The sequence below is a fragment of the Lepisma saccharinum genome, chromosome 3 (genome assembly GCF_977018435.1).
Source record: "Lepisma saccharinum chromosome 3, izLepSacc3.1, whole genome shotgun sequence".
Taxonomy (NCBI): Eukaryota; Metazoa; Arthropoda; class Insecta; order Zygentoma; family Lepismatidae; genus Lepisma; species Lepisma saccharinum.
Genome location: NC_139231.1, coordinates 73,953,880 through 73,970,587, shown reverse-complemented (window position 1 = coordinate 73,970,587; position 16,708 = coordinate 73,953,880). Strand labels below are relative to the sequence as shown.

At 38.3% G+C, this 16,708-nt stretch overlaps 1 protein-coding gene across 1 annotated transcript in view; it reads right to left on the bottom strand.

Annotated features, from left to right (window-relative positions):
• LOC145985849 (uncharacterized) overlaps positions 1–9,113 on the bottom strand; it is a 31,357-nt gene extending 22,244 nt beyond the window's left edge. Inside the window, exon 1 of the mRNA XM_083119948.1 lies at positions 8,895–9,113. Coding sequence (XP_082976074.1) covers positions 8,895–8,985 — 91 coding nt within the window. The 5' untranslated portion in view covers positions 8,986–9,113. The remainder of the gene's footprint in view (positions 1–8,894) is intronic.
• Between the last annotated feature and the right edge of the window lie 7,595 nt (positions 9,114–16,708).

The following is a 16,708-nucleotide window of genomic DNA, read 5'->3' as shown; positions in this document are numbered from 1 at the left end:
AGCTGCATCAACTGACACAGAGAAAGAAAACATTCTCCCTCTCAGCACGTAGTAGTAGTAGGAAATATCTTTGAGTGAAAGAAGGAAAACATTCGTGTAATGTTTGCCTTTTAGCTCTCAGCACCGACAAGTAGCAGCCAACATTTGAAGTTAAAAGTGTTGAAAATCAACAAATAGTCAACTTTAGGCAATGGTACCCTATACTGTTTAAGAGGAGCACTAAAACTTTGCAAAACAGCAGAGAAGTGTTTCAAATTATCAAGTACAGGTATCTGACATACAAGGAAGAAGAAAAAGGATACGTGACAGCACACGAGTTTATAGACTGCATTAGGAGTGAAATATTCAAGCTCTACAAAGGCCGTGAGATTCTGGTTCCTACTAGTAATGCTTCTGTTGGGAAAGTTCCAATAAACAGTAGAGAAATTGAGGACGTGGCTGAAATTGTGCATTATGTACCAGACGACTGTAAAGAGTTGTAAGACAGCATTTTATAATGGCCTATATACATGTAGTCGGCATATGATGAACATTCTGATAGTGACTAGCAGTGCTGTGCTGAGAATACTGTTCAAAATAATGTTCATGTTGCAGGTTCACACCTATTTGAAGAAAATGTTGTGTTAGTTAAGATGTATTATCGAGAATTGTTAACGTAAACATTTTTTGGTCAGAACACTTATCTTGCATTCATAGTAATGTTATATCAACTAATAAATGGGCTGTAATTTAAAAACTGCATCTCGTATTTCTTGCTACGTTTAAGTGAGAACCAAAAGAAAAACATTCCATGATGTTTTCATAACTGTGTCAATTTACGTATTAACAATTTACAAAAAGTATTGCTTTAGAACTATTGTCAGAGCTTTGCATTATAATTTCACAATAGAAAGTTTTTAATTAATAAAGTATTTTCAGCCCCAGAACTATTTCGTTGATTTCCCAAAAAACAGTCTATGCAATCTGTTCCTTCTTTCTCTCACCCATTCAGTGTGTGTGTGTGGGGGGGGGGGGGGGGGGTTGGTGGGTGTGCGCGTGTGTGTAATAAGTCATTAGTAATGTATTGTGGGAATGAGTGATATGTATGCGTTACATGATGATGTCTGAGTTTTTGTTTTGAGTCCACTTTTAAGCACAGACAGGCTAATTGGGACTGGACCTAAAGTTTAAAGTGGGATCCGAACCACTATGTGCCTCCACCGAGTATCGAACCCAGGACCTCTTGATTACTAGGCGGCGACATTACCACTACGTCATCAAGGAGACTGGTAAGTGCAGATGAAATCATTAGGATTGATGTAGATTATTGTTGTTGTTGTTGTTGTTGTTGGGACAGTAGTAATAAGTATGAACGGCACATTAAACATTATGTTCATTCGCTACATCCAGGCACCCTTACCGATTGTTTCTATTTACTTTACATCGCAATTTCAACTTCTTTGATTAATCACGATGATGAAGATGAAATATGAACTGACGAAATTTGTGATGTAACGAACACCATGGCCTGCCTGACCAGGGTTCGAAACCGGAGTCTCTGGCTTTTAGCGTGATGACCTCTTCGCTCAAAGGCCGGTGCTAACCAATTGTCTCATGAAGTAGTAGTAGTAGTAGTAGTAGTAGTAGTTGTTGTTGTTTGTTGTATGAGCCGCAGGTGTCTAGTCGGTAGGGCGTAATTCTGGGGTTCGCGTTCGCCCAGCCTCAAACTAACGGGCACCTGGTAGCAACCCTGGAGCCGGAGCGTGGTGTTGATCACATCGCCTCCAAAATTGGCCCTACCTCCGCATCACCATAGTGCGCCTTCATGGTACAGTGCAATGTGCATGTGCAACTTTACCTACCTTACCTTAGTAGTTGAAGTAGTAGTAGTAATATACTATTTATTATTATTAATATGCCATTAAGGCACGGGACGGGGTGTGCTTGTGGAGGTAAGGTTCTCACACAGTCGCAGTCTCTGACATTTTTGTGGAAGTGACATGATCAGCACCACGCTCCGGTCGCCTTTACCACCCAGTACCTTTTCATTGGTGGCTGCTTGAACCCCAGAGCCGGTCCATGCTAGGATATAGTTGAAAATTTCTCACCTGAAATTGCCCAATTCGGGAATCGAACCCGAGTCTCCCTCGTGGCAGTTAGACGCCCTACCGAGTGGACCACCATACGACTCGTGTTATTATTAAGGCGTATATTAAAATATATGTTATTCAGTGGCGTATTCTGAAAATTTTATATGCTTTACCGAAAACACCAATGCAAGCAAGCATGCAATTAAAGAAAAAAGTTCTACAACTTCAAATTTTTCGGCAATTTCTATGTATATGGAATAAGTTGGTTTGCTGGCGGTAAACCGTCCCGGTAACATGGGAAAATACGCCAATGATATTATCATTAAGAGAGGTTATTAATAATTATGAAATTGTTATTACACGAATAAGTCAAGAGGCAGATAGTAAGGATAGACTTCGTACCAAGGAAATTAATGTAAAAACATATAGAAAAATGGAATATTTATAGAATATAACAATTTTTTTAGTTCCCTCTATTAAGAAGTGAAGGTCCTGATGATTATCATATGTATGCATATTGTAGTACTACTTGTATGTGTGTCTACTAACCCATTAGGGGATACCAGAAAATGGTTAATTTAAAACACGAAACGAGAAGTAAAGAGAGAGAGAGAGAGAGAGAGAGAGAGAGAGAGAGAGAGAAACAGACAGAGGATAATATATCAAGGGATAATATATAATGAATTGAATTTAATTTAATTTAAAATTTTGGTTGCTTCAGCACTTAGGCTATTTTGCACCCGCCACGATATACGGGCTCCAGCCTCTTACCATAACTAAAATAACATAACTGTAATGTCGTGTAACTAAAATATTAAAACATTCTGACTTCGGATAAAAGCTGAGGCTTGTAAGCCCATAGTGTACGATAGCTCATTGGTGACGTATTGAAGACTCAATATACATGTGACTAAGGTAGGGTATGCCATTGGCTAAGCTTCTGCGAGGGTTGAGCGAGGAGTTTGGCGTGGGAGATCCTTGCTGACTGGAGGAGGCGTAGGACTTCTGGACACAGGCTGGACACAGGCTGAGTATACTGTATTTCTGTGTATCACCCTTTTTGGGCCTGCATGGCCTGGTGTAATTTGCCTAACGTTAATATAGTTATTTCGACTTCTTAAAAGTACTAGAGAAGGAATTTGTTTGTTTTTTTGTTTTTTTTAAAGGTAGATTGCTCCGGGTCATGTTGGCTGTGGGGGTATTGGGCGGGGCTGCAGTTGACTCGGACTCGTATAGCCGTTACGTACTGACTTTTGACAATCTAATTGGACGGACTGTTATAATTTAATTGGGAGATTATACAAAGTTATTTTTGTTGAGTTAACTAAAATGAGGTTCTTAGGTGTTTTGATTGGTTATGAATGAACCATGTGAAGCATATATAAATTTGGAAAGTATATTTAATGATATGATTTGTTAATAAAGATTATGGATGAAAGAATATTAAGTTTACATTAAATAGCTTAAATACCTACTGAAAGATAAATAACTTCCACTGCGCAGATAATATAATCCTCGTCTCACTTCTTTATTATTTATAAAGGGGAAATAAGAGACGTACAGGATTATAAGAGCAGAGCATGGTTACATGGTTGTTCTGTCTTTGGTACTTGTGTACAATTGGCTATCAATATTTCTAGTTTGGTTAGACTGTAAAATTGTGTGTTAATATGGCTACCTCTCGGAATTATTAGACAGTAGATATTACGGGAACAGTGGATGGGAGGAATTTTGTTCCGCCTTTCCCCCCACTTTCGTCAACTCGTAGAGAACATTCTGCTTCGCAGTTGTTAAATGATTTCGTTGGACCCTTTCAACACACTCCAGAAAATGCCAAAGGACGACAAAGGGAGGGGGGAAGATGTAGAAACGTACGTAAAGGTACCTTGTAAACCCCGGTGGGTGAATAAACGCCCAAGTAAGCCTTTGGAAAGTTCGTCGTCGTCTGATGAAGACGAACGATAGTCATTCCATGCCAAATCAACACAGATATGTGCAATTTTTAACCTGACCATCTCCGATTTTCATGAAATTTGGGGAGTTGAAACTATGCATAGAACTTAGTAACTATGAAAATTTTTAGTCTCGTGCGTCTTGTAATTGTTAAATTATTCAAGGTCAAAGTTTGCAGAAATTGCCCTTTTTGAGCCCGCTTAGCTATACTAAATCTGCTGTAGCTCCGCCGCTATTTTGCCTAGGAAGCTCAAATCAAGCTTATTGTACATGGAATTGAATAAGCTTTCCAGTGATATATGACAAGCCTGCCTTTGGATAAAAATATAATTTTGTCACGTGACCTTGACTTTTGACCTTGAATATCTCAAAACATGTCATCACCAAAAATCATGAAAAAAATATATTTGGTCCCTCATACCATACCCTAAAACATACCAAAAAATCATTCTGATACTGCATGGGATCAGAAGATACAAAATAAAATGTGTAACTATGTGACTGATAAAAGCCCCATTACATGAACTATGAAGAGTCAAATGTCCCTTAACACCCCCTACAAAATGTGAAGGAGTTATCCTGGGTATAATTGGTCATGAAAGAAATAGGTTAGACACAGGGAGAACCCTAGCCGTGTGTGTCAAGCGAAAGTCCGGCACATTGTTGACCGCCATATTGAATTCAACGCAAAGATTTCAAAGGAAAGGGGGTTATGTGATATATCAAATGAGGCTAGAATTTCACGAAAAATGAAGTGACGAAGGTTTATCCAGCATACCAGGTGTAGAAGTATGAAACCGGAATTGGCCGATAAATGGTGCTAGCCGGCAGTGGGGGGCGCGAAAGATCGCGTAAGCAGCGCCAGCTGCTGCCCGCCACTCCCGAGGACGTTATATCGGAACACAGTAACCCGAGTGCCAGACAGAGGAAGGTGTTGCACACCCGGAACATGTCGAGTTTTGTGCCTACGAACTACGATTTGCGGACAGCATTGATGTTCTGTTATCATTTGAAGAAAACCGCCGCAGAATCGCATCGAATGCTCGTCAAAGCTTACGGCGAACATGCTCTCGGGAAAACCAGTGTTTCGAGTGGTTCAAGAAATTCAAAAGTGGAGATTTTGACTTGCGAAACGAGGAATGTGGGAAACCTCCGAAAAAGTTCAAAGACAACGAATTGCAAGCTAAAACCCGGTGAAACCGTTAACGCAGATCGCTACCAACAGCAAATGATCAATTTACATCGAGCATTACGTGACAAACGGCCGGAATATGAAGCAAGGCAACACAAGGTCATCCTGCTCCATGACAACGCCTCACCACACACAGCAAAACGGGTCCGGGAAACGATCGATGCGTTCAAATGGGAGATACTAGGGCATGCGGCGTATTCTCCCGACTTGGCTCCTTCAGATTATCATCTATTTGCCTCACTGGGACACGCTCTTGCAGAACAGCGCTTCAATTCGTATGAAGATGTACGAACATGGCTCGCGGACTGGTTCGCTTCAAAAGAAGAACATTTTTTTTGGCGTGGCATTCATAACCTGCCGGAAAGGTGGGAGAAATGTGTAACTAGCAATGGAGCTTACTTTGAATAAAATATTGTTTCTCAGTTGCAAACACCAGCCGTTTACTTCTTGCAAACAAATTCCGGTTTCATACTTCTACACCTGGTATATTTAACCAGCAAAAATTTATTACTGCATGCTTGTAACCATTTTCTCCTTTTCGAGGTGTTAAAAACAAAGCATTGGAATGCTCCTAACGTGTTAGGAACTCATCGAGATCACGCTGACATCTTGGGAGAGAAAGAAGTATACGCACCATTGCATATGATTTTAATCAGCTACATTCACCAAATAGTTGAATAGTGAAGAATATTGGGAAAAGTATCTCAAACAATTACGCGACACTTCCTTTGGAATGAAAAATTCTTCAGTGACGAGGCAAATTTTTATGTTCACGGTGAAGTTAATAAAAATAATATGCAATACCTGTGATTTGCTCAGTCGAATGGTTGTTGCTGGTAAGCTAATTATGTGGTATAATGTATGGCGAACGGAAATGGTTGTTCCATATTCAACAACGGAACCTTAAATGGTGAGGGCTTCTGGATTTGTTAAGTGAACAGTTTTTTTCACCCTTGCTTACGGGATATGGCACTTTTCGAGAGTTTTGAAACAGGACAGAGTGTGACCACACTATGTAGACATTTTCGCAATTTCTTGATGGTAATTTTCTAGGTAGATTGATGGGCACACGGGAAGCTATTGAAAGGCCTGCACATTCCCCAGATCTAACATCTTAGGAGGACTTTTACCTTCAGAAACATTTGAAGAGAATGGTGCATGCACTAAAAGTCCCTGATATTGACCATCTGAGAGAAGGCATAGTTGCTGCTTGCGATGTTGTTGCACATGCTACATTGCCAAATGTTCTATGCGAGTGTGAGAGACGTCAACGAGTGTGCTCACAGGAACATTGACAACATTATAATGTGCATATATCGTAAGTGAAAGATATGTGTATAACTTTTTGCTGGCGTAAGATACGTTGGAAAATCCTTCGTCACTTCATTTTTCGTGAAATTCTAGCCTCATTTGATATATCACATCACCCCCTTTCCTTTGAAATCTTTGCGTTGAATTCAATATGGCGGTCAACAATATGCCGGACCTGCGCTTGACACACACGGCTAGGGATCTCCCTGTGCCTAACCTATTTCTTTCATGACCAATTATACCCAGGATAACTCCTTCACATTTTGTAGGGAGTGTTAAGGGACATTTGACTCTTCATATTTCATGTAATGGGGCTTTTATCAGTCACATAGTTACACATACTATTTTGTATCTTCTGATCCCATTGCAGTCCCAGAATGATTTTTTGATATGTTTTATAGTATGGAATGAGGGACCAAATATATTTTTTTCATGATTTTTGGTGATGACATGTTTTGAGATATTCAAGGTCAAAGGTCAAGGTCACGTGACAAAATTATATTTTTATCCAAAGGTAGGCTTGTTATATATCACTGGAAAGCTTATTCAATTCCATGTACAATAAGCTTTATTTGAGCTTCCTAGGCAAAATAGCGGCGGAGCTACAGCAGATTTAGTATAGCTAAGCGGGCTCAAAAAGGGCAATTTATGCTAACTTTGACCTTGAATAATTTAACAATTACAAGACGCACGAAACTAAAAATGTTTATACTTACTAAGTTCCATGCATAGTTTCAATTCCCCAAATTTCATGAAAATCGGAGATGGTCAGGTCAAAGGCTGTGTTGATTTCGCATGGAATGACTCACGAGTATTATATAATAGGTCCGATTTGAGAAAGTTAAACATGGAAATGGCTAAAGAAAATTTGACTAAATTAATAGCTACTGTACCTATAGTTAAGGAAATTAATGCTGAAAGCCTGTATCGATTTCTGTATGTATTGCAGGGTATTAAAGACAGAAAAATGTTTCCTTCACACGAGATTATGCTCGCAGTTTTACCAAAATTAAATGCTGAAATGGGTAAATTATGGATGAAATGTATAATTGAAAATATCCCTTGGAATGATGTAGTTCAAATGATCTTAAATAAGTATGCAACTTCTATTGGGAGGCAGTATTTATGTAATAAGTATGTAATGGGTAATCAAAGAGACAATGAAACTCCCTTAGAGTATTTCGAGAGTAGAATTCGAGCTGCTAAGATTTTGCAGTATGATATTGATGAAAGTACATTTGTAAGTTATCTTGTGGATAGACTTAAACCCCAGTATTCCGAAAAATTGTATCTAAAGGGGATACCTAATACTTTAAATGAATTGCAGAACGAGTTGAAAGTTTTAGAAAAACTTTCTTATTTGTCCAAGGATTTTTTGGGATTGCATAATATCGAACGACAATTCAAGGCTAAAGGTCATGCATTCAAAGACTATACTCCCAAATATTGTCGTAAATCTTCAGCAAGTGATCATTTTGAGCGATGGTGTCCGATGCAGGTGAGAGGTGCTCAATTTGCTTTGCAAGGATCGCGTAGTGACATAGGACCCAGACAAGGTGGTGAAACTAATGTGACTGCTGCGTTTGTTGACTGTAAAATCAATAATCTGACTTTACTGGCATGTTTAGATTCTGCGTCAACATACAGTTTAATTAGTGAAAGTCTATTAGAACGAATAAAGACTAGGGGAACTGTTCGAGAATGGGATCTTGACATGCGAGTGATAGTTGGTAACAATAACCTCATGAATATTAAGAAAGGAGTTGTTACATGTTATTCTTGGAAATTTATCGTGGACCACAACTTTTCATGTTTGCAAAACATACCTCTAGACTTAGTGCTTGGTGTGAGATTTCAAAAACAATGCCACATGGTGATTAACTATTTAGAACAAATTGTTGGTTTTTCCGGAAGTGATGAGAAAATTCCTATTAAATGGACATCTGAAAGCTTATGCAAAACTTTTCGTGTTATACAGAATATAGGTCAAAGACAAAGGGGCACTCAGCACACATAAGTACAAAAAACAGAACAACACACACAATTATACTGGCCATATGGCCAGACGCCAGAGCCACGTTCGTCTGCAAAATGCAGTCCAGGGTGTACTACGTGGAAGTGAGGCAGATAAAAAGACAGTAGAAAATAAAACGAATATGGATAGTATATAGATAGATAGAGAGAGAGAAAAAAAAGACAGAGGGAAAGGAGACACAGAGAGAAATATAGTATGAGGGAGAAAGAGAGAGAGGCATGACCAGCGAAGAATAACCCATCTGAAAATATCCCTCACTCCCAAAATTTCTGGTTGCATGGATCAGTGCTTGAGTGCTTCCCTAACAATATTCCTAGATTAAGTATTTGCATACCTGGTACAGTACTTGTTTCGTTCAACTCTTGAGCTCCAAGTGTGTGGATTAAAGTCGATAAAAACAAAATCGAGATAATGTATCCTGTCATGGCTAAACAAATGAAGTCTTGTCACTCGCGAACACTCCTAGAAGCCAGCTCCATCAAAACAAGAAACTTTCCGTACAACTTGCAACAATCTACGCTTTTACCCCCTCCATTGGTATCAAATAAATCACCTCCTTGTCTACATTATTGAAGGGAAAACTGTAAAAACTTATGCTATTGACCATGAATGATGCCAAACAAAAGTCGCCGAAATAGAGTTGCAAAATGGTTGAATGCATCCCAATGCCTTGGGCAAAGTTTACTTCTTCATTATGCTCGTTCAGCAATGAAACGACATTGTGCATTGTGGCAGTTTTGCATGAAATCGGTCCGAAGTGGAAGAAATCTTGATAGAAATTTCAGGATTAAATTTGAATGTAACACGTGGTCGGAACTATTGTTGACGACTCTTTCCACATTTGCTCGTATGTCATGCTACATAAGAATGCGTAACATTGTTGCATAGATCTTTCCCGTAAGACAGACACATAACTGCAGAAACAATACTGTATGTTGTGGTTCAATGTGAGTAATCTCGTATGCTTCTTTTCTTCGTCGCTGTTTACTGAACAATCATTTTTTTAAAGATCGATTAACTCTCTATATTTGAACTTAACTGTACACGCTCCTCAATTAGTAGTGTCGCAATTCATTTCTCTATACAGCAATTTTGTCCAAGGTGCAGTCCGATTGACATTTTTTCGATTGCTTTAAAATATAATTTATTTTGTCCTTAATTCTTCTTAGTGAAAATAAATTAATTTTACAAAACATTCAAATTAGTGCATCACAATTATGCTGTATGAATTACACAGTAGGCCTACTACAGTGGGCATGGGAGCTACCATGTTCTCAATCCCATCTCATGTATATATATATATATATATATATATATATATATATATATATATATATATATATACTATCCAGGGAATCTGTGGAGCAAGGCCGCACATATCGGCAGAGAAGCGAAACAAGTGAATGGGCGGAGCAAAGCTGCAAACAGGTGGCTGCTGCAGTCTGTTTTCCCTTCCACAAAATTCCATTCCCTCTCACCTGTCACGTGTTCGTTGGTCGAGGTGTCTCGAGTCACTACATGCGCAGAGACTTGTTTTCGTTCGCTCGCTCCAGAGGTTCCCGGGACAGGGTATACTAAATATCCAATTTACCGCCTGCGCCTGTATCTTGGCAACCCAACATAACATTTGATCGCACCTCTGACGTTTCCTCCTGTCGTCAGTGCTCGAAGTGAGGTACATTAACAGCTATTCACACACGTAATAGCCACATCTATTTTTTAGAAGCTGGATTTCGACTCAACCACAGCACCAAACAGCCAGCCACTCTGAAAGTTACTGACGACGTACGAAAAGCTATTGATGCAAGCAAAATCACCTTACTTGTATGCCTGATTTCTCAAATGCATTCGATTGCGTAAACCATGAAGTTCTAAATTACATAGCATTGGGGTTACTAGCACGACCCACAGTTGGTTTTCATCGTACATCGTACCTTTCTGGCAGAAAGCAGTGCGTAATTATCGGAACAAAAAAAACCTGTTCCTCTGGGTGGTTAAACATGCGTAATGGAGTCCCCCAAGGGAGCATTCTTGGACCTCTCCTTTTATATAGTGGAATTACCCAAACGCCTTTCACATGTTCAGAATCACCAAAATGCTGATGACAAGCAATTTACATACATACAAGGATAAAATAATATTTAAATGCCATATCCCAACTACAAGAAGACATCAACGCCATATGCGAATGCATACAATTTAACTTGCTAAAATTAAACCCAACTCAGTCGAAATTCGCCACAACATGCTCGAAATTTCTTGCAAAGAAGCTCAGAAAAAGCACAGATCACTGCCCCAATTTCAGTAATTACCCATTCACTTTATAAAAGACCGTTACTAACCTCGGCTTTGTCATGGATTCCCACATAGAATGGTCAGAAGGGACGGCTCGATGGGTGGCGAGGGTGGACAAGCGCCCACCCAAAAATTCTTCTGCCCACCTGATGAAGTTCAATACATAAGGGTTCAGAAAAACATGAATGCTTCAACAAAATAAAATAATACATTCTTGTTCTGACTTCCTGCAAATTTTTCTTATGAAATTGTCGATACTAAAAAGGTTCTCAAATTATTCCAAGAAATTTCCCCGTTTTTGGATTTACATTAGTTTACTGAGTAAGATAAGGAAAATAGTTTGAAAATATGTGGTTGAAATTATGAATAATACTTGTCAATTTTATCTCTGATATTAAACTGATCCAGTTAGCACGTTTTCCAAGGTGGGGAGTACAAAGTCATGCAGGATAAAACAAATATCCTAAAACAACCAAACACGTAAATAAAAACACCTTCTTCGCGTTATTTCCATATGGTACGAAAAGAACTTCGATCCATGACAAGGCTGCCTTATCCTAGCGTTTTGGGTAATGGATGTCTTATTTCGAAAGTATGATAATCAAAGGGTGCCTGCCAACTTCACATAATTATTCGGGACGCGGAGGGGGGGGGGATATTGACAACTATAATTTGATATTGAGGAATTTGGGTAGCAGAAAGTGCCTTGTCCTCTAAAGTCGGGTGATAATTGTCAATAAATGATTTTTCTTTTCAAGAATTTTAAAGCGTTATGAACAAGAGAAGAATTGCTACGTATGATTCTTTTTTTATTTAATTTAAATTACTTTGCACAATATATGCAAAAGTATTTGCTTTCCCAAGCGCTATGCATATTTCTATTGCATCTTATGGAGCATCTCTTTTCCTGTATTGGCTAGATGAAAATTTACTTCAGTAAGTGATTGCTTCTGTAATGGCATCGATTTTTCGATATTCATTTTGAGCAAATTTTTATATTTTCAACATTTTTCAATTGTCAGTTCCTTGCTTGTTTTAAAACTTTCCCAATAGCACATTAATTAAATGCAAATATTAATATGCACTTATCAATTTGTAAAATTCCGTGGGACAAGTAAAAGATCATTCCTCACCCAGGAAGCAGCAGTCTTTCCAGTTAGAAACTCACAATATTAAAACTGCATATTCAAAAGATCATTCATTTGCTTTATGGGGAAAAAGAACAATAAAAAAATATCTTCACTGTTAATCGGTGTTTACATATTTTCTGTCCCCACCCTTGAACTTCGTTTTGTAAAGGACATTAATAGTGGCAAATAAAGAAGGCCAGTTGAAACTGCACAAATGTAAATGCCGAATTTGGACATAAGTTGCATTCCGAATATAAGCGTTAAAATGACATTTGATTTTTTTTTAGTTTTTGTTTTAAGTTCACTTTATGCACAGTAAGGTTAATCAGGACTGGAACTACAGTTTCAAGTGGAATCCAAACTACTATGTGCCTCCATCGGGTATGCTACAATTACATTTCTAATATTTTTGCTGCTAGGCGGATTCCTTCCATGTAGGACGAAGCCTTGTCCCTATCTTAGGAACGGCGCTGGTTTCACAAACGTAAATATTTCATGTAGCCTAATAAACTTCGCTTCTTCTTGAATTGGTAAAGAATTTCTTCCATAATTTAATTTCATAACTTTCGCATGAATTCAACAGTACAACCCTACTATTATTTGCTACGTTCATCTAATAGAGTAGTGTGTATGAAATTCCTTCTTAACTTGAAGGGATAAGACAATTATATCCACTATACAAAGCGCAGTACACAGTGAGCAGTTGAAAGTATGGGCAGGAAAGGAAGGGGAGAGGAGAAAGGGGGAGAGAGAGAATGCATCTTTATCAAACTACGAGGGATGATCGAAAAAAAAAGGTTACAAAGCCTATTATGGCGTATGTGTTAGACATAGCTGGAAGATCAACACACCTGATGATGGAGGGCACTCAACACTAGTCCTCGATGTAATCACCTTTTTTATTCACGCACTTGTCACAACGGTAGATGAGGTTTTCCATACCGGTTGCACAGAAATCCGCGTCAAGTTCTCGTAGCCACCGTGAGGCAGCTCTTTTGACATCATCACATGTCAGATAATGGTGGCCAGCCAACCGAATGGTAGTCTCAGATCAGCTGATATTGAGCGTAATATTCTTCTTCTGTCCTCACGAATACACTCATCCACAAGAGCACAGTTCGCGTCAGTGGTTGAGGTACTGGACCTACCGCTGTGTCCAGAGTTGTCATTAACAATACTGGTCCGTCCTTCTTTGAAGGCACGACACCACTTCGCTACATGTTGCCTTGAAATTGCCCCCTCCCCATACACCTCCACAATCTGCCTGTTAATGTCAGTAGGTGTAGTGTTTTTGGCCCACAGGAACCGCACCACTGCCCTCACTTCTACTCTTGACCAATTTTCTAGACGAGTCACCATTTTAGATGTCCGCTTCTCGGGTATACATGGTCAGAATCCGAAGTCCTTAAACCCGCAACAAGACAAACATGTTATTAATTTACACATAAATTTTACTTTACAGTGAATAAAACAAAAGTTATATGCTTTTTAACCTTTTTTCCGATCATCCCTCGTATATATACATGTATTCATGTATGTATGTATGCATATATGGTATGTATGTGTGTATATATATATATATACATACCAGGTGGGGCACCTAAAAGTACCACCGGAAATATTTCGTGAACAACAATAAATATTGAAAAACTTATTTCGCAGATATATAGGTATGAGAGGGGCTCATGAAATTAGTGGACACAATACGTTCAACTACGTAAGGAAATATGGTTTTCAACACAACCTTAGTTTTTTTTAATGGAAACCCCATTTTATTTTAGCTCATTTGAAAGTACGGAAAAATTCATTATGAATGGCGTTTGTTACATTGTAATACGTCAAGTAGTTCTCAAGTAATTGTAACGTGAAGTTGAGCTTAAATGCACATCCCACTATGCCTTTCGGCAGAGCTGAGCGTAAATACCGTCGTGCATACAGCCTGCACGATTATGCTGCAATTTTCCTACACTCGCCATAGATAAGTATCATCTCGGCCTTTTCAGAGTTTGAAAATACTATTTTATCAGCAACAGTTCTGACGTAAATACACTTATCACAAACGTCTGGTTTTAATTGATTAAAATCAGTATAATTTGTTACGTCCTTGCTTTATTTGATAAATTTGATAAATCAATTTGAAATAAAGAAAGAAAGAAAAATGTATAAGGTGCAAAGTTTAATAGTTGAAAACTTAGAGATTTGTCATGACGAAACGAGAAACGTTGATTGTTCCATTGTACTAGAAATTACGACGTAAATGAATAAACGTCAATTAAAAATTAGAAAGACATTAATGTACTAACATTTATGTATGTAACAGATGGCGGAATGTTTAAAATTTATACTTTTTTATTAACAAATATTTGTTAACTCCGAAAGATATATCAGAACCTTTTAGATAATTTGTCAAAGCTTACTCATGTATAAACTACACATTTTATTGTAACCCGCAGTTGTTGGAAAGTACCAACTTTCCTAAGCACAACGCATAGTTTGCAGAAGACTAACATGTTTGTTAGGATACCCGAATGGCGTCAAAAGGGGGATATGTAATGTTACGACATACGAATCAACTTGTGAGAATGTTTGTTTCAAGCGTCAACTTCACGTTACAATTACTTGAGAACTACTCGACCTATTACAATGTAACAAAGGCCACTCTTAATGAATTTTTCCGTACTTTTAAATGAGCTAAAAATAAAATGGGTTCCATTTTTAAAAATTAAGTTTGTGTTGAAAACCATATTTCCTTACGTAGTTAAACGTATTGTGTCCACTAATTTCATGAGCCCTTCTCATACCTACGTATATATCTGCGAAAGCAGTTTTTCAATATTTATTGTTGTTCACGAAATATTTCCGGTGGTACTTTTAGGTGCCCCACCCGGCATCTTCTCTCTCTCTCTCTCTCTCTCTCTCTCTCTCTCTCTCTCTATATATATATATATATATATATATATATATAAAATGGATGTATGTGAGTGTGTGATTGTGTGAGTGTGGGTGTGTGTGTGTGTGTGTGTGTGTGTGTGTGTGTGTGTGTGTGTGTGTGTTCCGGCATAAATCTCGAACGCCTGGAGCGATTTCAACCAAACTTGGTACACATATCATTTTAAATCTCGAAACAAATACTGTGGGGGTAAGACATCCCTGGCACACCTAGGGTGGGGTGGGAATGGGTGACATGTAAAAATAATCGAAAATGACCGATATTAAATTCCACACAAACAGACATCCGTAACTTTATGCAATCCCTCACAACGATGGTGTTTCTCGGGTTGTCTAACATTCAGGCTGATATGGATTTGTGTTGCGAAAGCGACCGATATATAAATGTGGAATCCATAGTTTACGGGGTCGCTAAGATGAATAGTGACACTCTCAATGCCGTTCAACTCCAAGACACCCCTGGCATCCCTAGGAATGGAGGTAGGTAGGGGGTGACATATAAAACGACTGATATTAGTGTGGAATCCATAGTTTACGGGGTCGCTGAAATGAATAGGGACACTCCCAATGCCGTTCAACTCCAAGTTCATCACCTATTTACATGGGAGGTGAGAAATGACCTACATTCGTGTCGAATCCATAGTTTTCGGAGCAGCTAAGCTAATTAGTGACATTCAGGATGAAATAAAATTACTTACATTTTACACTATAGTTAGAATTCATTATTTTCCTGTCTAATAGAATATTGGGATAAATAAATACCCGGGCAACGCCGGGTAATCAGCTAGTATATATATATATATATATAAGTACCACCGGAAATATATATATATCCTCCCTAATTTATCAATATGTGGATCTTGCCCACCCGGTCAAAATTTTCTAGCGCCGGCCCTGATGGTCAGATCATATTTCAACGCAGATGAAAAAAGGTCAACAAATCTTTTCAACCCTGATATCACTTAAAGAATATTGCAGGCACTGGGTGAAGAAAAAAGTGTGCGAGAGTCTAGTATTATTACGATTAATCTATGGAGACATATCTAACGATATGGAGCAGTTCCATATCTAAGAACGTATAAAAACCACAGAATGCATGCATGAGATTAATTTATAGCTCAAAAAAGTGACCACATTTCAAAATACTTACATAATTGGAATTGGTTTAACACAAAGAATTTCATTAAATACCAATTATTAACACACAAGATACTAAGCAACAAGCAGCATGGATATCTCATTGAGAAACTGAACACAAATTCGAGCAGGCATTAACATGTAACACGAACAAAATTTTTTATTGCCAGTCCCAGTTCATAATACAACCACCTACGGAAAGTCGTATTCCGTAACTGCCACTAAAGAATGGAATTTCCTTTTGCAACCTCTCTAACATCCATACTATTCCAAGCTATTTAAAAATAAACATTATCTGCTAGCTGCTAGCAAGACAACGAAGCACTTAATCACGAGCAAATTTTCACTCATAAATATGCCTATCGTGCCAACTAGCAACTGCGCTCGTATAATCTCTTGTAGCTATTGACATTCAAAACTTCATTATTTTATTTTATATCACTTTATTATTACCATACATATAATACTATAGATGACAGCTACGAACATTAAATATACAGGGTGTCTCAAAAGTAATAGCGCAAACTGACACAGGTGAAAGTACACGATAATAGAAGCAAAAAGTCTCAGTAAACATGGGTCTGCAAACAATGAAGTCAGTGGCGGCTTGTAACCACACATTCGCAATTATCTCGAA